General features: G+C 37.4%; 1 protein-coding gene across 3 annotated transcripts in view; it reads left to right on the forward strand.

Moving 5' to 3' along the window:
- RABGAP1L (RAB GTPase activating protein 1 like) overlaps positions 1-23,976 on the forward strand; it is a 425,164-nt gene that overhangs the window by 52,568 nt on the left and 348,620 nt on the right. For all 3 annotated transcript variants that reach the window (XM_070397213.1, XM_070397212.1, XM_070397214.1), the window contains 4 exons: positions 3,307-3,464; positions 5,516-5,626; positions 17,928-17,994; positions 23,007-23,109. In XM_070397213.1, coding sequence (XP_070253314.1) covers positions 3,307-3,464; positions 5,516-5,626; positions 17,928-17,994; positions 23,007-23,109 — 439 coding nt within the window. The remainder of the gene's footprint in view (positions 1-3,306; positions 3,465-5,515; positions 5,627-17,927; positions 17,995-23,006; positions 23,110-23,976) is intronic.

Genomic DNA, 23,976 nt, shown 5'->3' on the forward strand with positions numbered 1-23,976 from the left:
GATTCTCTTTTACCAATATTAGTAAAAAATATTTATTTTTGAAAAATGGGCTAGGTTATTTAATTAACTATATTATTTAAGTAAATGTCTTTTTTTAAAAAAATCCTCACCTAGGGATATGTTTTTACTGATATATTTTATTTATTTATTTATTTTTTTGTTAATCCTCACCCGAGGATACTTTTCCATTGATTTTTGGAGAGAGTGGAAGGGAGAGGTAGAGACAGAGAGACAGACACATCAATTGGTTGCCTCCTGCACGTGTCCTGACCAGGGCCAGGGATCAAGCCTGCAACTGAGGTACATGCCTTTGACCTGTATCAAACCTGGGACCCTTCAGTCTGAGGGCCGATGCTCTATCCACTGAGCCAAACCATCAAGGGCTAATGATATATTTTAGAAATCAGGGAAGAGCGGGAGGAAGGAAGGGAGAGAGAGAAAAACATCAATGTGAGAGAGAAATATCAATCTGGTAGCCTACTATATGCTCCCTGGCCGGGGATCAAACTTGCAACCTAGGTATGTACCCTAACTGGGATTTGAACTCACAGCCTTTAGGTGTACAGGACTATGCTCCAACCAACTGAGCCACCCAGCCAAGGCTAAAATAGCACTTTTTTTTTTACTATTAACATGTAGTACATATTTGAGAATTTGGAAAATACTGAAATAAAAAAAATATATATAAATAAAAAATATATATATATATAATTCAAAACTTCACCAGCGTTAAGATTTTGGTGTTTCTCCTTTCCACTTTCCATGTATCTACATGCACTCTCCTTTTCACCTCTTCAGAACCAATAACACAATAACAACAACAACAATCCCAACATAGTTTTGTGTTTAATTAGTGCTTTCTATAGGTACTGTGTTCTGGGGAAAAATTGTACTGTATTATGTCAATAAACTTTTGCCTTCTGCAAAGAAAAGGCCTATTCTAGTACATTTGTGTGTGTGTGTGTGTGTGTGTGTGTGCGCGCGCACGCATGCAATAGTTGGCATATATAGAAATGTTTGCCATGGCTTGTGTTAATTTTCTTGTCATGATATTGGTTACCCGGTTTGTTCCAGTAACTATAAATATTGGTCATTATTGTTTCTGAAGCTCTCTACCTTACTGATCTGTGGATACCATTCCAGCTTATTTACCACTCTAGAATTCACAAATAATTTTAACCTTTTGTTGGAAATAGCAACTTGTAAGATACGTTCAGGACTAAATGCAGTTTGATTGCTATTAATGATGTTAATGTACTGTTGTGTCTTTCCTCCAAAAAGAGAGAAAGGTGTAGTCTGATCCTCCCACCCCCCATCATTCTCTACCTACTCTGGCTCAGCCCCATATACTTAACCTTTTAAAAGAGAAATTCCTGAGCCTTGCCATCTATTTTAGAATTTGCCAAGTTTTTTTGACTTTTTTGGATGTGGTATGATGTGGTAGGCTTGCTGATAGCTTTGACACAAAGAAAGTGAAATAGACGATATAGGAGAGGAGAAAAAAAGAAATATAGTTGGAGTTTGACTATACAAATGTTTGAAAACTTACGTAAAACAGGGAAAAAAGGTATTTCCCTGTTTTCACATATAGTGTTTTCTTAAAAATATGCTGAAGTTGAATGGGTAAAAAGAGACCAATAGACTTCACATTTTATTGGGGGTTAGGAGGTGGGGAGTACTCGAAGAACCAAAAGTAGTTTAAAGTTCCTATTTACACTTTACTTTGTAGGCATAATATTCAATGACATATTCTTAGCATGTTCTTTGGTTCTGTTTTCCTCTGTAACACTTAAATTACTGAGCTAAGTCAAATAAGTATCCAGTTGAGACTAAACATTTTTGCTTTTGGCTTACCTAATAAGTCCTCACCTACCTCAAGCACATTCAGCTTTCATGTATGTGCTGGAATGTAAGCTCCATGTTAACTGCTGTATAATACTTAGTGCACCGAACATGTTCAAAATATATTTGCGGAAAGAATGAGTAAATTTATCGTTGTTTTAAATGTGTAAGATTTGAGGCCTACAGTTTTTGTTAATGTCAATCCTTTGCTGTTTTTATTCATTAATACAACATTAAAATCAGATGACACATTAGAATATTAAAATTTTATGTGCAATGTGATATTGCTGAAGTTAAACATTCTTATACAGTTAAAAGTTTATATTTAAGAAGCTACGAATTTGGCATTGGCAAGGCATTTTAGGGTAATATAGGTTAATATGTGTAAGTATGGCTGATGGAGGTTTGAGAATTACTTGTTTTTGAATGTGATAGACTGAATGTATGAGAAAAGGTAGAATATATGAATATAACAAGATAGAAAAATGGGGAAAGTCCCCAAACTTTAAGAAATTCTACTGTTGATGAAAGTGTTCTTGTTTCAAGCAAATTACAAAATATTACAGTCCTAGACAAATATAATTCAGTGAGTAATTTGAACCCACTCTATTTAAAGTGAAGGATTTATTAACATCCAGAGAAGTCTCTTTACTTGTTCCTCCCAATGTGAGGTTTTGAAAATATGACCTTTGTTAAACCCTTCTTATTTCATCGTGTTTTCTTTGTTCAACCCATGAGTGGCCCAAGAGATTTGGAAGGTCTTTTGTGCTTTAGGCTTACACAGATGTGAGATGGTATGATGCTTCTTGTGGAACTGAGGAGAAGAATAACTTCTGGAATAGTGTGTGATATTTCTCCACTTTAGGGGAAGTGTATGAGGGTGGCTTACTACTAGTAAAATAAATATGACCATTTCAGCATGCATTCTGGAATCCTGCAATACCTTTATATTACAACCACATTGCGTAACAACACTGGAAACAACCATATTATTGTGTTTGTTTATCGCAAAAACCAGTATTTGCTCCATTCTATGCCTAAATGTCTAGTCCTCTGAATCTGAGGGAAATGAAAAGAGAAATTGACGACTTGGGCTAAAACCTTGTTTGTGTGTGTTGATTGGGAAGGTTTAGATGCCGGCATCATTCTAGTAATTATCTTTCGATTCATTCGTTGCAATATACTATATTCTGAGGTCTAGACTCATCTATAAATAAATAGAGATCTTTTGTGAACTTAAATATCTTTATTACTGTGTTTAAATGCCAGATCAAAAAAAGTAGCCATATATATATAAATAATATTACAGACTATACAACATATATTATAAACTGTATATATGCCTATACTATATCTGCTGAAGAAAAATGTTATGGTAAATTATAGATTCAAGAATTAGGAGAGAAGGGTATAAAAATGCAGTTAAAGCCTTGCCTAATGGTACTCCCATTTTTATTCTTTTAGGTAAGCAGAATTTTATATAGTTTCTGTACAGCATTCAAACGTTCTTCCAGACAAGTGTCTGATGTTAAAGACTCAGTTATTCCTACACCCGACAGTGACGTGTTTACCTTCAGTGTCTCCTTGGAGGTAAAAGAAGATGATGGAAAAGGAAACTTTAGGTGAGGTTATTTGGAATGAAAAAAAAAATGATATTGTGCCTGAAATATGATATTGGCTAATATAAAGAGGCCAGAAACTATACAATGTTCATTTAAAGCTTTAAAATGCTAAAGAAATATTTGGTGAATGAATATGTTTCACTTTTCTCCTGATTTTAAAATATTTTATGTAAGTGATTTTCTTAGTATTTATAAGTCTTGATATTTATTATAGAAAACTTAGTAAAATAATAAAGGTAGAATAAAAAACAGCTGTAGTATTGTCAGCTAAGACAATCACTTTTAATATTTTAGTTATTTCCTTTGTTTATTTCTAGGAGGTATTTTTAAATATATTCCTATACATATACATTTTTCTTTTAACTTTATAAGAATTTTTTATTAAAATTTACTTAATCAAAATTATTTTTAATGGTTACCAATAGTATATTGTGTGGTTTGACCATCATTTACTTAACCAGTTCATTCTATGGTATATTTAGAATGTTTTTTCCATTTCAAAAATAGGTGGATAATAGAACACAGTTGTATTCTTTTGTTTTTAATCCTCACCTGAGGATATTTTTGTATTGATTTTAGAGAGAGTGGAAGAGAAAGGGAAAGACAAATATTGATGTGAGAGAAACACATCGATTGGTTGCCTCCTGCATGTGCCCTGACCAGCCCAGGCTGGGGAGGAGCCTGTAACTGAGGTATGTGCCCTTGACTGAATCGAACCCGAGACTCTTGATTTGCAGGCCAACACTCTATCCACTGAGCCAAAACAGCAAGGGCTCCATGTCTGTTTTTTTTTCATTCACTCCTCACCCCCATTTGTCTTTACACTCAGGGTGAAGGATTTTTATTCCAAGCTCTATGTGAGCCAAACCGGGTAGGGCCAGTCATATTCTAATGATCACTTACTAGTAAGTGCCTTAACTGTGCTTTCAATTTTAATAATTGTTAGGTAGGTATTTTATCTATTTATTATAGATACAGAAATTGATCCTAGGTCAAATAAATTGCTCAAGGTTTCTTTCTTTTTCAGATAAGACAACCTATATTTTAGACATTTATTGTTTTAATAACTTACGAATATTCAGTCTTGCCTAGGCTAGAATGCCGCAATCTATATCACTTTGTCCATTTTTTATGTATATTTTCCTGGATATATCACAGTCATCTCACATTCTAGATCAGTGGTTCTCAACCTGTGGGTTGCGACCCCTTTGGGGGTCGAACGACCCTTTCACAGGGGTCGCCTAAGACCATCGGAAAACACATATATAATTACATATTGTTTTTGTGATTAATCACTATGCTTTAATTATGTTCCATTTGTAACAATGAAAATACATCCTGCATATCAGATATTTACATTACGATTCATAACAGCAGCAAAATTACAGTTATGAAGTAGCAACAAAAATAATTTTATGGTTGGGGGTCACCACAACATGAAGAACTGTGTTAAAGGGTTGTGGCATTAGGAAGGTTGAGAACCAGTGTTCTAGATGTTTAAAAGTAAGCTCATCTTCTAATTTTTTTTTGCCTTGGGTTTCACTATGTTAAAAGAACTCAGAACTGCACTTCCAGCTAAATCAGATATGGGACTGTCTTTAAAAACAAGTTATTAAATCATATTCCTAAATTTGTTAAATTTAAAAAATAAAATTTGAAATGATGTAATTTACAAAATCTTGTTTTTAACCTCTGTTAGGTTTTGTTGATTGTAAAATTACTAGAGGCCCAATGCACGAAATTCGTGCAAGAGCAGGCCTTCCTTCCCCCGGCTGCTGGCACCGGCATCCCTCTGGCACCCGGGATACAGGCTTCCCTTGCAGCCCTGGCTTCCGGAAGGTTGTCCGGAAGGATGGCCGGTCTAATTAGCATGACACTTTTATTATTATAGATAGTTTGTTACTGTGTGGCAGGATGAGAGTTTAGTACATTTTAAGAATAAGGGTGTTGTTGCTTAAATATCTTGTCTCATTCTAATGTTGCAATAGATTATCTTATGTTATTTTATTACTTATTGTATTGATAATTCCTGTTCTTTTTGCATATTTCAGTCCTGTGCCTAAGGACAGAGATAAATTTTATTTCAAATTGAAGCAAGGAATAGAGAAGAAGGTTGTGATTACAGTGCAGCAACTTTCTAACAAAGAATTAGCTATTGAAAGGTAAGCAGCTTGCTCCTAAATGCTACCCCAAACTTGTATTGACATTGTTAATTGTGTTTCAAGAGACATACTATTGAATCTCAGCTGTATTAGTCACTGTGGCTTTTCACCATACTTCAGTTTCTTCATTTAAAAAATAAGATGAGGATGAGAATCATAATACTTTCTGCGCTTAAATAAGTTAGATATAACTGGTTCATTGAAATCTCATTAATGGGAGCAATAAACATGAAATGACTATTTTTTCAGTAACAACTTCTTCAACCCTGTTTGGTCAAATCAATCTTTCTTGCTATTCCTTATTTATGTATATGAGACAGATACCTCAGAAGGCAACTTTCCATTTGTCAAGTCTGTAATAACACAGGCCAAGAAGTATTAGATGTTGAGTACAGTGGAGTCTTGACTTACAAGTGTCCCGACTAACGAGTTTTTTGAGATACCAGCTGTCTCTCGGCTGATTTTTTGCATTGAGTTGACAGAGTAATTTGAGTTAACGAGCTCCTTAACGAGCTCGGTCTTGGAACGAATTAAGCTCGTAAATCAAGGCCCCACTGTAATTTAACTTTTAGTAATTGCTTAAAAATCTTGGAGTTTTATGATTAAGAGATCTAATATGCCTCTACTTTAGAGGCATATAGTGTACTTATATATAAGGTACAGGCCTTCCTTTTTCCAATGAGAAGCTCCCAGTTTGAACTCCTTGAATGTAGAAACCTTGATGAATAAAGGTGAAATCATTGAATGCCCAAACATAATATTTTTTTTGGTTAATTTAAACATTTGCATATACATTTAAAATATATTACACAAAATAATAACTTAGGAATGTTGCTTTTTGTCCATGCTCACATTCATAAGACAACTGTAATTAGAATCTCTTCAATAATCTTCAACATCAGTGTCTTCATTATCACTTCAGCTGCTTTTGGAATAATTTTAAGGCATATTTTAGAGCACATTATGTGAACTCTGCCTAAGTTGAGGTAAAGCACTTTTGTAATCATAACATATTGCTGCATCATTAGAAATTTTATCTAAGCCCCAAGTACCCACTTGCATAATATTAGGGTGGTTAAAAATTATTACCTTTATAACCACTTACTGTATTGCTCTTATTTTAATATAAGTAATATTGATGATAATATCTAACAACTGTGAGTTCATATATACTGCAATAATTAGTAAATCCATGTTAAGTTTCTTTGTTTCCTTTTTCACACATCTGTCAGATAAGCTCTGCAAACATAGACTCCAGTGTGATAGGCCTGGTGTTGGAGGATAGATGCAGAGTGGAAGGGGTAAATGGAGAAAAAAGGGGACATCTGTAATACTTTCAACAATAAAGATAAATATACAATAGAATGAACTGGTTAAGTAAATAAAGATAAATTAAAAAAATAAAATTGACTGAGATTGCTTCAGGCTAATAGTCTTCCTTTAATAATAATTTAACAGGCAAAATTTCCTGTGATGTGTATTTTTTTTGTAACTGCTTGGAATTATTATTATTATTATTATTATTCAAAAAATACACCCTTGTCTTTTTTAAAAAAATATATTTTATTGATTTTTTACAGAGAGGAAGGGAGAGGGATAGAGAGTTAGAAACATCGATGAGAGAGAAACATCGACCAGCTGCCTCCTGCACACTCCCCACCGGGGATGTGCCTGCAACCAAGGTACATGCCCTTGACTGGAATCGAACCCGGGACCCTTCAGTCTGCAGGCTGATGCTCTATCCACTGAGCCAAACCGGTCAGGGCACACCCTTTTATTGGTTATATGTGGTATTTAACATTTTAAAATTTCAAAATGTTAAATGCTGGAATTTAAGGTAATCCAATAGGTGGCAGTCTTATCAAGAGAATTCTCAACACCTCTGGATTGTAAACGTTGCTGGCAGTTACCTTTTTTTGAATTATTTTCTTAAGGAAAAAATTTCCAAGCCAACAGGTACTGAAAAAAAAATCATCAGGGGCTATTTTCTTCTTACAGTCCAAACAATTTTCTAGCATAGTTTCACATCACTAAAGTAGACAGGTGGTAGTGTTTGAGCTGTTTGTTATTTTTGTGCTGATTTAATTGGATGTTAGTCCATTCTGAGGGTCTTTTGCTGAATTTGCCTAGCATATACTTTTGTCTTTACCCTAGGCAAGTTGTTCCCGTTTGATTTAGAAAGAAGCTCAAGTCACTGACTTCAAGTTGCCTAGATGTTAGTTTTATTTGCATCTTTTATCCCCTTATGTAAGTTAGTGTATCTATGAAATCTTTTAATCAAATCAAGAGTCTCAGATATCCTAATAACTTTTCTTAATGGACATCCTGAGAATGAGAAAAATTTATTAGATAACTCTCTTTTTCCTTAGGAAAGCAAAGTTTAGTTATACAAAACGATTTCATTGTTCTCTGATAGTTATTTTAGATGCTTTGAGAGTTAATAATTGGAAGCTTCTGTTTTTCAGCCTTTGGGCTGAAACTTGTGATTAGGACAGAATTTTCAATGTCTTTAATTGCTGGCTTCTGCTGGCACCCAGTAGATGGAGATAGCACTATAGACGTATGTATGTAGTACTACTACCTTTTTAGAGTCAGATACTAAGAAATACTGTGTTTGTATAAGTTCATCTATTACAGATGTTGGAGCTCATATTTAAATAAACTTTTAAATTTGAAATAATTATGGATTCACAGGAAATTACAAAATAGTATAGAGAGGCTCCATGCATACTTCCCCCAGCTTCTCTAAATGGGAACATCTTATATAACTCTAGTACAATAGGAGAATTAGGAAATTGACATTGGTACAATCTATAGATTTCTATTGGAGCTCTTTTAAAAAAATATATATATTTTTGATTTCAGAGAGGGAGAGATAGAAATATCAATACTGAGAGAGAAGCATTGATTGGCTGCCTCCTGCAGGAACCCCCCTCTTCCCCCCTGCTACTGGAGGTTGAGCTCGAAACCCAAGCATGTGCCCTGATCGGGAGTTGAAATGTGACCTCCTGGTTCATAGGTCTATGCCGAATCACTGAGTCACATTGGTTGGGCTATTGGAACTCTTTTTGAATTCTTTTCTAAATCATAGTATACTTCTATAATATAATAATAATTTATTAATTAATTGATTGCTTTTCTAGTTGCAAGAGACCTTTACTTAGCTTTATTTAACTTAAGGTGACTAATCAAGACGGTTATGGACAAAGGGGCTTCTGGGCCTTAGCTGAGGAGAGTTCCAGGTTGTTCAAATATAGAAGTAATTTTTTATTATATTATACTAGTGGCCCGGTGCACAGATTCGTGCACATTGAAAGGAAATTAATTAGAAGATTCGTGTGATAATTACATTACTGCAAAAAATTACATGTCAAAATAGTATTTATAATATAGTATTATATTGGCACTAGCGAGAGCTTTATATGTATTGCGCATGTGCAAGTCCAGGTTTATTTTTAAATTGCCAGTACGTGTCATATGTACTGACTGGTAGGTCAGTCAGATGATCGATGAATAAATCACGATGTGGTTCACGTTGAATGTCAACAAAAACAACCAAATTGACAATGACAAATCAAAACACACGCATGCGATTGGCACCAATGAGAACTTTACATGTATTGCGCATGCGTGAGTCAACGTTTATTTTTAAATTGCCAGTGCTTGTCATATGTACCGGCTGGCTGATTGGTTGGATGGTCGGACAGAGGTACGGTTGGTCACTTAGCCTTTTTATATATATAATGTTATATTGATATATAATACTGTAAATTCAAGGTATACAACATATTGATTTGATATATTTATGTATTATAATACTAGAGGCCCGGTGCACAAAAATTGGTGCACTCGGGGGGGGGGGGTCCCCCGGGGGGTCCCCCAGCCCAGCCTGTGCCCTATCGCAGTCTGGGACCCCTCGGGAGATAACGACCTGCTGGCTTAGGCCTGCTCCCGGGTGGCAGAGGGCACGCCCAGTCCCTAGGTGCAGCCCCTGGTCATGCACAGAGCAGGGCGGATCGGGAGGTTGCGCTCAGGGTGGGGCCGATTGGGGGGTTGGGGCACTGCCCCCTGTCACACTCAAGGCAGGGTCGATGGGGAGGTTGTGGCACCACCCCGTCACGCACAGAGCAGGGCCAATCAGGGGGTTGGGGCACTGCCCCCTGTCACTCACAGAGCAGGGCCGATCAGGGGGTTGGGGCGCTGCCCCCTGTCACTCACAGAGCAGGGCTCATCAGGGGGGTTGGAGCTCCGTACCCTGTCACACACACAGCAGGGTCGATTAGGGGGTTGGGGAGCTCCCCCTTGTCACGCACAGAGCAAGGCCGAACAGGGGGTTGAGGAGCTCCCCCCGTCATGCACAGAGCAGGGCAGATCAGGGGGTTGAGGAGCTCCCCCCTGTCACTCACAGAGGAGGGCCGATAGGGGAGTTGGGGCACTGCCCCCTGTCACACACAGAGCAGCGTGGATCAGGAGGTTGGGGCGCTGCACCCTGACACACTCAGGGCAGGGCCAATGGGGAGGTTATGGCTCTACCCTGTCACACACAGAGCAAGGCTCGTGGAGGGGGGTTGGGGCGCCACCCTCTATCACCCACAGAGCAGGGCCGATCAGGGGGTTGGGGTGCCGCCACTGTCACACTTAGGGCAGGGCCAATGGGGAGGTTATGGCTCTACCCTGTCACACACAGAGCAGGGCCCGTGGGGGGGTGGGGAGGTTGGGGCACCGCACCCTGTCACACACAGAGCCGCAGGGTGATCAGGGTATTGGGGAGCTCCCCCCTATCAGGCACAGAGCAGGGCTGATCAGGGGGTTGGGGCGCCTTCCCCTGTCACGAACAGAGCAGGGCGGATAGGGAGGTTGTGGCCCCGTCCCCTGTCACACACGATCGCCGCAGGGCGATCAGGGGGTTTGGGCGCTGCCCCCTGTCACGCTGATCCCGGTGCCGGGAGGCATATTACCCTTTTACTATATAGGATAGAGGCCTGGTGCATGCCAGTACGCCGTCACTGGAGCAAGCAAGCCTCCCTGTTCGCTTCAGTGCATGGCTGCCAGCCGCCATCTTGGCTGACAGTTAATTTGCATAAGGATATGCTGATTAGCCAATGGGAAGGGTAGCGGTCGTACGCTAATTACCATGTTTCTCTTTTATTAGTGTAGATGATTGCCATTGTAGTGATAGTTAGCACCTCTGTAATGTCATATAATTATTTTTGTGTGATTGGAATAATTAAAATTTGGTCTCTGAGCAAGTTTGATTATACCACAGTACTGCTTTCTACATTCACTATACTGTGCGTTAGACCTCTGTTACTTATTTACTACTAGTTGCAAGTTTGTGCCCTTAAATAACATCTCTTCTATTCCCCACTCTCACAGCATAGTATCTTCAAGGTCCATTTATGTTGTTGCAAATGGCAAGATTTTCTTATTTATCATGGCTGAATAATATTCGTGTGTGTGTGTGTGTGTGTGTGTGTGTGTGATTTTTATTCATCCATTGATTGGTACTTTGGTTGTTTTTATATCTTGGTTATTGTGTATAATGCTGCAATAAACATGGGAGTGCATATATCTCATAGCTCTTAGATATCCTGTTTTCATTTTCTTTGGGTATATATCCAGAAATGGTATTTCTGGATCATATGGTAGATCTATTTTTAAATTAAAAGAAGTTTTTTTTGAGGAACTTCCATATTTTTCATAATGGTGAGCCAATTTACATTAAGAAAATAATTTCTTATTTATTGGTTTAGGAAATTGTGATTTCAAACCTGGCTGTTAAATAATTAGAAGATATGGGGTATTTTAATTATATTCTATGCTGGTAATCAGTTTACTGTCTCTTGGTTCCAAATCTACCCTTTTTGTCTGCATTAGTTGAAGCTTTACCTATTTCTTCTTTGCAAGCAAGCACAATATTAAATTGTGCCAGTAGAGGGTGCTGGAGGGACACTGCAGGAGAAAGGGACTTTTCCTGATTCTGGTGTGCTTATTTCTTGCTGCAAGATTCTGGAACATCCAACGGTGCTGTGCTCCAGCTGGGCATCCAGTGCACGCTCACCCTCTATTAGCCCTCAGTCCTGGTCCTGACTCAGCGATACCTTCTTGTGGCCTCCAGACACAAACACTGTGGGCTCGGGGCTTGCACCACTCTGCCAGTAAGCTGGCTCCAGGAGTCCTCATTTCCATTGTTGCCTGCCCACCTTGGCTGCCTGCACCTCAAGGGTTGTTTTGCTTGCTTGTGGCCCAGCTTTGCCTGAGCAATCCAATAAACTTCTTTGTCTTCCACTAGGTTGCCATCATACCCTCTCTAGTGAGGTCTGAATAAAGCTTTAGGGTAGTGGTTCTCAACCTTCCTAATGCCGCGACCCTTTAATACGGTTCCTCATGTTGTGGTGACCCCCAACCATAAAATTATTTTCGTTGCTACTTCATAACTGTAATTTTGCTACTGTTATGAATTGTAATGTAAATATCTGATATGCAGGATGTATTTTCATTGTTACAAATTGAACATAATTAAAGCATAGTGATTAATCACAAAAACAATATGTAATTATATATGTGTTTTCCGATGGTCTTAGGCGACCCCTGTGAAAGGGTTGTTCGACCCCTAAAGGGGTCACGACCCACAGGTTGAGAACCACTGCTTTAGGGAGAGGACCCTCTGAGTTTGCTGTTCCTTGGGGCTCTCCCTTAGCCTTAGGGTATTCTTTAGAATTCACTTTCTATTACATTTAATAATTCTTTTTTTTGTTATTGTTAATCCTCACCTGAGGATATTTTTATAACCTTGCAAACTCATCAAATGGGAGTGTCTTTGGACATCCAGAAGTAATCTTTTCTTGATGTAAAGAAAAACCTCCTTTAAGTAAAACCTCCTCCACACTCATGTATTCTGTTTCCCTTCCTACCCTCCCCCATCAATATCAGTAAGAGGGTGCCGAGAGCCCCACATTCCGCTGGTAATATTGCTCCTCCCTTGACTTGTGCACCTTAGCTATCCAAACTATAGTGAAGCAGGGTACTCCAGAGCTCTGCATGCTCTTGCCAAGGTCCTTCTTCTTACCCTCAACCTTCAGCCTCACTGAAATAATCTATTTCTACTTTGCCTGTTCCTCTTAGGCCTTATAAGACTCCTGGGTTTTTCATCAATACTCAGATTCTAATCCCCAAATGACTCTGTATATCCCCTCCATCTTTCACCTGGGCCCAACTTTCTAAACCACTCTATTCTACACTCTAGAACTCATAGTCCATCATCAGCACAATTCCTTTTTTCCTCCACCTCCACCTTGTTTCTGAATGTCACTTCCACTTTGTAGGACCTGGCTTTTGCTTTTCAAACGATGCCTCTTTCTCACTGCCTGTACCTCTGGACTAGAGGTGTAAAAGCATCTTTCTTGTATGCCTTTGCTTCTTCCACTGTTGTTCTCCTTCTTCCTTAAAAACTCCCAGCTTTAGAGTTTATGCTCTCAGGTTTTATCGTCTGCTCACCTGTCTCGCTGCAGTTATCTACAAATCCTTAGGGGTTCCCATCATTCTTTGAAGATTTAGCTTCTGGCTCACTGTCACTCTAATTATTAGGCTTATTTTAATTTTGACAGTTTTAGCATCTATGTAGATCATTTTTCTAATAATCTAGCTTCTTAGTTTCTTGATTTCTGCTTGTCCTAAGATCTTGTCCTTTTTCCTGCCTCAATCACCTACTTCCGTGGTCATACTCTAGAATTTGTCATTACCAGTATTTAAAGATCACAGAACAATCATATTTCCCCCTCGGATTATAAGGTAACTTTTGCAGAGTTCCAGCTTGCAAGGTTATTGTCGTTCCACACTACTGTGCATAGTGAGGAATGCCTGTATATCTTTCTCTCCTTGATTCCTTCAGTAAGGCAAAAACAATCCAATAATTTTATGTAGGAGGCTTTTCTATATTTTGCTTTAAATTCTTTAGGTTGAAACATACTGGGATTCCAATTTTTATGAAATTGTTTGGAGTTTTTATATGTTCTAAAAATATGATTAAGTTATAGCTTTTCTTGTTTGTGGTTGTTTGCCCCTTCTGTCATACTGTCATTTTTTTTCATTTTTAATAACAAAGTTTAGCCTGCCTCCTTTTCTTTGTCTTTCCTCTTTTATTTTTTATCCATATTTTTTATGGAGGTATATTGAATCCTAATGATTTGAGGGACAAAAAGCTAAAGTTGAAAATAATTAGTCTCCTATTGCAGTGCATTAACATATCATCTTTATCTTTCTCACTTATTTGCCCACTGTTAAGTCTAAAGCAATGCTAGATACACTGAGCTTTTGGTGTTGGTATGGGTACTAACTTGGTGTTAAAGCTGTTTAAAACTGTTTTGAGTAAAAGCTCACTAGGTATTATGGAAGACTGAACTTTCTCTTTGCTAATTGTAATAATAATTTATAATTGGCACTGCTCTGTAGTTTGCAGTGTTAGTCCACTATTAGTTTTTTTCATTTCAACTTTACATTAACTTCATGAACATGTATACAGGTAATATTGGTTTTTCAGAAATGTTGGTGAAACTTTGAAGTGTGTGACCTGCCCAGGATCACCCAGGGAATGTATAATCTGTTCTACCGATAGTCTAGGGAGGCAGTCAGAATATAATGTGTGAAAAACCAGGCGGTTTTGGAGTCATAGACAAGAGCTTGAATCCCACTGTTATAATTTAATATGTGTGTGGTGTGGGCAAATCACTTCTACTTATTGAAAACCAGTTTTATTATTAAGTTATTAGAAGGTTGTTTTGAAATATAAATGTAACGATATAGTAATATCTGACTTAAAGTTAAGGCATTCAATAAACAGTAGCTGGCATAATTAATATGATAATATCATCTCATTCTCAGAAGGTTTGATTTCAAATTTTGGGCAAGTCAGCTACTTACTATATTATAAATAATGCTGGTTGTGTCTCTGCTCTGCTTGTTAACATTCTGCCTTTACAGCTATCAGAGAACTCACCATCTCAGGTTGTAATTGTCTGTTTACTTATTTTCCTCCCCTACTAGCCTGTGAACTCCTTCAGAAAATAGGTGTGCTAGCAATTTGCTTTCTACATTATTTATAGAGTTAATAAGTGAAGGTTGAATGCTTTGAACTCCCCAGTGAAACACTTACTATTTGCCTTAGGTGTTAGTGGTGATAATAATATCTATCTAATTACTGGCACCTTATTCCTAATAGACCTTGCTTGTCCCACAGGAAACCTGATGTGCTTTAATGAAGTATAATTTTGGAAATGACTAATACAGCTTGATAGAAAATAAATTGTGCAAATTTAGTGCTGGAAGAACCCTCAGAGTGTATCTATTATCCCCCTTTCTGAAAGAGGAAGCGGAGGCCCAAGGGGGTGGGGTGCTTTCTCTAAGGTTACACTGCCAGTTGGTGGCAGGATTTTTTTTATAACCCAGAAAAAGAACAGTGCATCAAGCATCATCAAAAGAAGGTAATAAGCATTGCCATTTAAGGAATACCTAAACTTCCAAGGCTCCTTTTGCAGTAGATCTTAACATAGCAATTATATTAAAGAAATATAAAATTGTACCATTATAAAAATATATCATTTACCTATAAGTGCTAGATGAACAAAATAAGAGTTTAAATTTTCAAAAACAGCAAAAGAAAAGTATGGAGGATGCAGTTAAACTTTGGCATTAGTTTCTAACGGGCCTTAGATAGGGAGAGAAGGGAGAATTAATTTTTTTCCTATATATTTTGGTATTCATTAACTTTTTACAATGAGTATATAATACTTTTATAACTTAAAAACCTTATAATATAGGGAATTGTTCTTTTAAACTATGATTGATGAAAGCTGAAGCAAAATGTGTAGTAGTTTCTTCTTATCCTCAGTTTCACTTTCTGTGGTTTCAGTTACCCGTGGTCAACTATGGCCTGAAAATATTAAATGGAAAATTCTAAAAAAAAAACAATATATAAGTTTTAAATTACATGTTTTTTTTCTTTTTGTTAATCCTCATTTGAGGGATTTTTTAAAATTGATTTTTAGAGAGAGTGGAAGAGAGGGGGAAAGACAGAGAGAAATATTGATGTGAGAGAAACACATTGATTGGTTGCCACCTGCGCGAGCCCCCAACCAGGGCCAAGCTGGGGAGGAGCCTGCAACCAAGGTACGTGCCTTTGACCGGAATCGAACCCGGAAACCTTTGGTCCACAGGCCGAGGCTCTATCCACTGAGCCAAACTGGCTAGGGCTATATCCTGTTTTAAGTAAGGTGACAAAATCAGGCCATATACTCTCCCTGCCTGTTAGTCACTTAGTTTTCAGATCTACTGTTAAGCTATCGCTGTACTTGTATTTAAGTCATTGCTATTTTACTTAATAATGGCCCCAAAGTGGAAGAGTAGTGATGTTGACAATTCGGATATGCCCAAGAGCTGTAAGGTGCTGCAGGGGTTCTCAACCTGTGGGTCGCAACCCCTTTGGCGGTCGAACGACCCTTTCACAGGGGTCGCCTAAGACCATCCTGCATATCAAATATTTACATTACGATTCATAACAGTAGCAACATTACAGTTATGAAGTAGCAATGAAAATAATTTTATGGTTGGGTCACAACATGAGGAACTGTATTTAAAGGGCCAGAAGGTTGAGAACCACTGCTTTAAGTGAAAGGGTCTGTATGTACAGCTTAAACATAGTATATATGTGGTTCGATACTATCTGTGGTTTCATGTATGGAATGAATCCCCAGCGGATAAGGGGGGACTGCTATCCAGGGAATGTGAGACAAATCTTCTGTCTTTATTGACCTAATTTCTTTGTTGGGGGATCAAATTTTATATCTGAAAATAATTAACTTTTATTTTTGTTTATCAAGAATTTAAGCAATAGTCAGAGAAATAGTACAATGAATTGCAAAATTAATTAACATTTAATTTGTACAGATAATGTTTATTATAGTAGTTCATAGGAGAGAGATCAAATAGTGTATAGTAGTAATATTGCAATTATGACTATTAGAATATAATTATCTCTGTATTAGTAGATTATATTTTGTTCAGTGATACAATAATATGCTTGGAAAGTTATCCTCAGAGATTTTCAACTTTATCTTCGTTATGTACTTGATTGTTTTTGGATGCCAAAGGGATCCCTGAGCAAAATATCTCGAAGTACTCACAAGAAGTAGATATTGTTTCACCGCTTACTGAACTCCTGTTTGGATAGGATTAATCACTTACCTTGATCATAGAAAAAAAAGAGAAAAAGCTAGTGCTACTAGAAAAGTAAACCTTTGGGAAACAACAAGGATCAGATTCAATATTGACTGGTTAGCTGCCACTATTTTAAAATTTGAAAAATCTCATACTTAATTGATTTACATTCTCTACCCCTTATATAAAGTGCTTCATAGCATATTAAATTTTGGAAAGCTACAATAAAAACACTAGTACGTGTGAGTATGTGTTGTTGGCTGAGGGACAGAGTGGACAGATCACATTGCCTCTTGAGTTACAAGACCTGTGGAATAGCCACGTTAATATGAATAAATTGTTTAACTTCTCTGGGCTTTACCTTTCTTCCCTATAAAGCAGAATTAACAAGTATATCCTAACAAATAAAAATATTAGATTTAACTGAATTTTGCAGCTTGTGAAAACCTTCTACAAATAAAGGGGTAGTGTTTATGGGATTTCTAACACTTCTCTTACATCAGGAAGCATGGAATAAAGTAAATGGTTACTAGCATATAATACACTGGGTAATGTTTTCACTGAATAATAGTACTTTTAGTAATGTATTTTATATTACTATTTTTTTTTTCAAATGAGGACATAGTTTTAATAAGCTACTCAGTGAACATGACTGGTGAGGGCCAGGGTGATTGTTTCTGTTAATATAGCTTGATACAAAGGGAGAGCACAGTGTCTTTTTCTTATTCTTTAAAAAATAAATCTCCTTTTTAATTTAATTGGGTTATATGGTCTTGAACTATATGTTTGGAATAACTTCAACTGTATTCTGTTTCAATCAACAATTTTTGTGGCCGTTTTTATCACAGTTTCTGATCACTGGTAATCTTTTACATGTAGAAATAAAGATCTGGCAATTTAGATAAGTTATTTCTATGTGATTTTTATTATGTATCTTAATGAATTTTTATCTATGCTGTTTCTCTATAATAAGAAAGCTATTTGTAAGTACAGAGGTCAGATTATATAGTTATTATAAAAAGGCTTTTTGTTCACTGGGCTTCTATATATTTTTGATACCTTTTTTCTCCTTTTTCCCTCAAATTTTCAGATGTTTTGGAATGTTATTAAGCCCAGGTCGAAACGTGAAGAACAGTGACATGCATTTACTGGATATGGTAATATTAACTTTAAACACTTTAACCAAGTATAGATCTAGTTATTTTATATTTTTAAAATATTTTCTATTTTAAAATTGTCATATTGAGAGATCTGTTTCTAACTTTCAGCTGTATAATAGTAATAATGAAATTTGAAAACCTAAACTTAAAATTATTTATGAGGGAGAGATTTGGGATAATTCCCACCAAAAAATTATATGCAAGTTCAAAGCAAATAGAAGAACAGTGTTATGACGATGTCCATCTATTCATCTGTTTGGCTTCTTAGGAGGATGTCTTTTCTTTGAGCCAAAAATAACAAGGACATGATTATCACAGGCATATCCAGAGTGAATATGGTACCTTTTATTTATTTTAATGCACTTTTATTAATTTGAGTCCTGTGATAGATGCTTTTATTTTCTTAAAAGCATTTCCCTTTCTGAATATCTCCTCCTTGATTACCTATCCTTAGCAAAGTATATGTATTGTGGGAGTGCTATTTATTTCAGGAATGCCCTTAAAGGTCAATATATATTTAAGAGTTTGTATTTGATGTAAAAATAGCAAGCCATCCTAACTTTTAAACAGAAACACCTTCTAATATTGCAGTTAATGAAAACATTTACTTTGCAATTTAGAAATGTTATAGGAAATGGTCATCTTAGAGTAAGCATAAAGCTTTTTACTTACTTCACTGCAGCTTTTATATTTAGTGATAACAAGTACTAAATGTTTTTTTTTCTTTTCAGCTGTGTTTTGCAAATGTCAGATAAATGTCACCAATTATGTGAACATTTTCTTTATTTCATGGTGACGATCACATGGTTTTCTAGTGGTACTGGGATGTTTCAGTCAGCCTTTTTGAACTTCTAACTATGTGCCAAGCATTGTGTGAAGTGCTGGGGTTGTAGATAAGGTAGAACACAACTCTCACCATCTGTGAGTTCATAGTCTTATGACGGGAACAGACCTTATGAGTCTGTAATTATAGCAGTGGGTTAAGTGCTCTCATTAAGTGGGTTGAGTTGGTCCAGTGAGCCACAGGAATTTAGAGGAAGAACCCCATGGATAGGTCAGGTGAGGACAACCAGTTACAGTGAATGTGCAAACAAATGAGCTATTGATCCATCTCTCCTCCATCCCTCTTTAAGGCACAGCAGTAATGCAAGTGCTTTTACCTGAGGCAATTCAGAGCATTTCAAGCCCTGAAAATTCCATGTGGAGGTAGTTCAGGGACATTAAATGCGTAGATGCTTCTAGGTCTTAACTAATCATGGTCTTTCACAGTTTCAGAGATTAAGATGAATCACTGGTAGAGATTTTTCCATGAACTTAAGTTCACATTATAGAATTACAGGCCTGGCATGAACTCCTGAGGCCCCTTATGTGTCTCATTGTCGTGCAGTCTCCACCTTTAAGAGTCCATGTTGAAATCAAAGGGCTTGTCAGCATTAAAGCCCCTGGAAAGAGAAGTGGGCTGATCTGTACAGCCAGAAGTTGGTCAGGTGGGAGGGCGAGCATTTGCAGTTATCAACAGTTGTGACTTACTACCCAGTGCTGTTAATCTTCATACCGTCTTAATACATGGTTATTGAGCTTCGGCTAGACTATGCCTAATAAAAAGGAACTCGTTACTTTATAATGAAGATTATGGGACAGTGCTGGTTATTACAAAGTTATTTCTTTGTGATCACCTGATATTGTATTCCTTGTAACTTGGCCTAATCTGTATTACTTCTCCCCGCTAGAACAAGACTTTGATACTTCTCTGTCTTCTATGACATGTCCAAATATGTGAACACTTTTGAAAACAGATTTCACCTTCTTACATATTATTCTGACAAACTTTGAAAGTTTTGCCTCTTTCTTTCTTTCTTCTTGCTCTTTCCTCCCCTGTTCCCTCCTTGCCTTCCTCCCTGCCCTTCCTCTGCCTCTCTCCCCTCTTCTCCCTTTCTTCCTGCTTCTCAATATTTGCCTTTGTTTTTTGACTGTGTGACTAATTATTTTAAAGGATTTAAAAAATGTTTTCCATTTCTCTCAGCACTTAGCAGTTTCCTCATACTCTGCTATTCTTTATCTGTTTTACCTACCATATAGTTTCTATTATCATCACATATCTAGCTTCACTTTATTTATTTTTAAATTTTTATTGAATTTATTGGGGTGACATTGATTAATAAAGTTATATAGGTTTCAGGGGTACATTTCTATAATGCATCACCTGTATATTGTATTGTGTTCACCACCCCAAGGCAAGTCTCCTTTCATCATTTAATTTTATTTTATACTAGAGGCCTGGTGCATGAAAATTCATGCGCTGGAGGGGGGTCCCTCAGCCTGGCCTGTCCCCTCTCACAGTCTGGGAGCCCTCAGGGGCAGGAGGCGACCCAGCGATCAGGGGAAGGCAACGCCCCATCACACCTCTGCTGCTGCCACTGCTGGCAGCATGAGCCTCGGCTGGCCCTGGTTACCTGAGCTTCGGGCGGCCCTGGGCGGCTGTGGAGCCGCCATACGAGGCTTGCCTGTGCCTCGGGCCGTCCCTGGGCACTGGGGGGCTGAGGGGACTGGGGGTCTCTGGAGGCAGGTGTGCAGAGCACCTGCCACCCCAGTGGGGCTGAGGGGACTGGACGCCGCCATCTTGTGGCTGTGGGCGCTGCCATCTTTAAGGGCAGGGCAGTCAATTAGCATATTCCCTCCTTATTGGCTGTGGGTGCCGCCATCTTTGAGGGCGGAGCAGTCAATTAGCATATTCCCTCCTTATTGGCTGTGGGTGCCGCCATCTTTGTGGCATGAGGGTCAACTAGCATATTCCCTCTTTATTAGGTAGGATGTGACCTGTCATCACCTAACTTCTTTTTTTTGGTTTTTCTTTTTTTGTTTTATTTATTTATTTATTTATTTATTTATTTATTTATTTATTTATTTTTGTTCTGTTTGTTTTTGTTTTTTTTCACCTGACTTCTTATCAAACCTTTTAGCTCTACTTTTAACTGTCCACTTTCCTTTGTATTTGTTAATTAAAAGAAAGACTTTTATTGGTCTAGCTCTTCTTTTTAGATTTAAGCATTGCACTGTTCTTGTCCACAGGTGGATTGTGTTTCTTTGGGAGGTGGGGTTAGATGCTCATTCTTGAGGGTCTAATTAGAGGATAGTGAGAGAAGATAAAGGAGAGAGAAGGGGGTGGAGAGGGGGAGAGGGAGAAAAGGAGAGGGAGAATATGAATATATGAGTATTGGAGGTATTGAGTGAGTTTCCTTTACATGACCTTGAGTGTATTTCATTGAATGTGGTCTTTGCACTCAAGCTAAGCAATTCGATTAGTGAAATATCACCAATACACCATAAAAATATACCCAATGACTGAAACAACTTTATAGAGATTTAGAGAAGTATATGTGGGAGGGGGGTAATTTTGTAAAAAAAGCTTTCCCTTTTTTTTAGTCTGACCCTTTGAAACCTTTCTGTTTACAATAGGAAATTGGTACAGAACATTGAAAGTACTGTAGATAATATTCCGTTTTGCATATGCACATGTTTGTATTCTGTGTGCATTCTCCCATGGGACAACCTTTAACCTCCCCCCTCCCCCAACTATATATGGTCTTGCCCTCAGTATAGGGAGTTGCTGGCTTCTGTAGGGAGAGTCAGGAGCTGGCTAGGTAAAAGTCTTAAAGAGTGGAGGAAATGAAGAGGAAGGGGAGAGGAGAGAGGGAAGAAGGAGGGAGTGAGTGTAAGGGTAGAGGGAGATAGTAAGCGTCCATGTTGATTACAAACCAATATTAGTTTCCTCCTATTGACTTATGATTTTAAGAAAGTGTATAAATATCTGGCATATATAGCAGGAAAATATTCACTTTGAAGGTATTGATTGTGACAAAGTAAATTAATATTTTAAGAATATATTAAAATTAGAGCATTGGAGGAAAATGCTATCTTGTAATTAGCTATAAATTCAATTTAACTGTCTTCAGTAAGATCTATACCAGTGATGGTGAACCTTTTGAGCTCGGCGTGTCAGCATTTTGAAAAACCCTAACATAACTCTGGTGCCGTGTCACATATAGAAATTTTTTAATATTTGCAACCATAGTAAAGCAAAGACTTATATTTTTGATATTTATTTTATATATTTAAATGCCATTTAACAAAGAAAAATCAACCAAAAAAATGAGTTCGCGTGTCACCTCTGACACGCGTGTCATAGGTTCGCCATCACTGATCTATACTATAGTTTTCATAGCAACTACATACATCCTTGTATGTGTGAGTATATAAGATTTTGATAGCAGCCTAAGATCAAGTTAAGTATAACTTCATAGCAATATTATGTTTTTGTGATCCAGCATGGACTCTTTTATTTTAAGAGATACGTGTCTTTATTTTTTATTTTGTTTAAAATATTTTAAATTGATTTCGGAGAGGAAGGGAGAGGGAGAAAGAGATAGAAGCATCAAGATGAGAGAGAATCATTGATCGGTTACCTCCTGCATGCCCCACAGTGGGGGTTGAGCCTACAACTGGGGCATGTGCCCTGATCAGGAATCGAACCTTTACCTCCTGATTCATAGGTCAACACTCAACCACTGAGCCATGCTGGCCGGGCCAAAAGGTACGTGTCTTTAAAATAAACTGTCTGAAGAAAGCTGTAGGAGAATTTAATATTCAAAGAAATGTTTTTATAGGGTGAAAAAATTTACAGAGAAAATACCCCCCCCCCTCTGATTATAAATCCAAATTTTAGTAAATTGGATTGTTTAAAGCAGGGGTCCTCAAACTTTTTAAACAGGGGGCCAGTTCACTGTCCCTCAGACCGTTGGAGGGCCGGACTATAGTTTAAAAAAAAACTATGAACAAATTCCTATGCACACTGCACATATCTTATTTTGAAGTAAAAAAACAAATGTTTTCGGTGGGCCGCATGTGGCCCGTGGGCCGTAGTTTGAGGACCCCTGGTTTAAAGTAAGATAAACTTATTAATTGAAATGGTGATTTTCTTGATGTATATATTTCTGTTTGGACTTTCACAGGAATCCATGGGAAAGAGCTATGATGGGAGGGCTTACGTTATCACTGGCATGTGGAACCCCAATGCACCCATATTTCTGGCACTTAATGAAGAAACCCCAAAAGGTGAATTTTCTTAAAAGATTCCTTATTATTTGCTTAAAATTTCACATTATGGACAATGTTGTTTTGCCATGTTTTAAAAAAATATCTGGTGCTCATTTAAAATGGAGTATTTTTTTCATTAATAGATTTTATTATAAAATTTAGCCCAGACTTGTGTTTTGCACAATAAACATATCTGATATAGTTTTCTTACTATTCATTTTGCATTTCTACATCCAACACTATTTTTTTAGCATAAGGAGAACGGTCTATTGCAGGGAAAATAATAGTCTAAGTTAATGTGTATAATGCATTAAAACATGCTAAATCTTATGTGGTTTCACATGATTACTACACATATATAATTATTGACACTGAACACTGTTGTACAGAGGCGCAGTAGAAAGTAAACACAGGTTCAGGTGAATTTTAAGAAGATTGTTATTTACATAATACTATTTAGAATGGTGCTCTAAATTTTGTGAGAAATCAATTTGTATCTCCAGTAAGTCCTTCAAATTTTCTTTTTTAAATATGTTTTTGTTGATTTTAGAGAGAGAGGAAGGAAGAGGGAGAGAAAGAAACATCGATGTGAGAGAGAACCATCTATTGGCTGCCTCCTGCACATCCCCTACTGGGGATTGAGCCTGCAACATGGGCATGTACCCTCACAGGAATTGAATTAGCAACCTTTTGGTGCATGGGATGATGCTCAATCAAGTGAGCCACACCAGCCAGGGGCAGATTTTCTTTAAAGAAATATTACATTAGGAGTTATTCTTCTTTAGAGTTTAAAGGTTCTTTTTCTATTTTACCTATCTATTGGGGAAAACCTCCACTATTCAAAAGAATCTCCCCTAGAGATACATGAATTAATTTTATTAGATT

This window comes from Myotis yumanensis, unplaced genomic scaffold (assembly GCF_028538775.1).
Source record: "Myotis yumanensis isolate MYYU_CA2020_CCGP unplaced genomic scaffold, mMyoYum1.0.hap1 SCAF_17, whole genome shotgun sequence".
NCBI lineage: Eukaryota > Metazoa > Chordata > Mammalia > Chiroptera > Vespertilionidae > Myotis > Myotis yumanensis.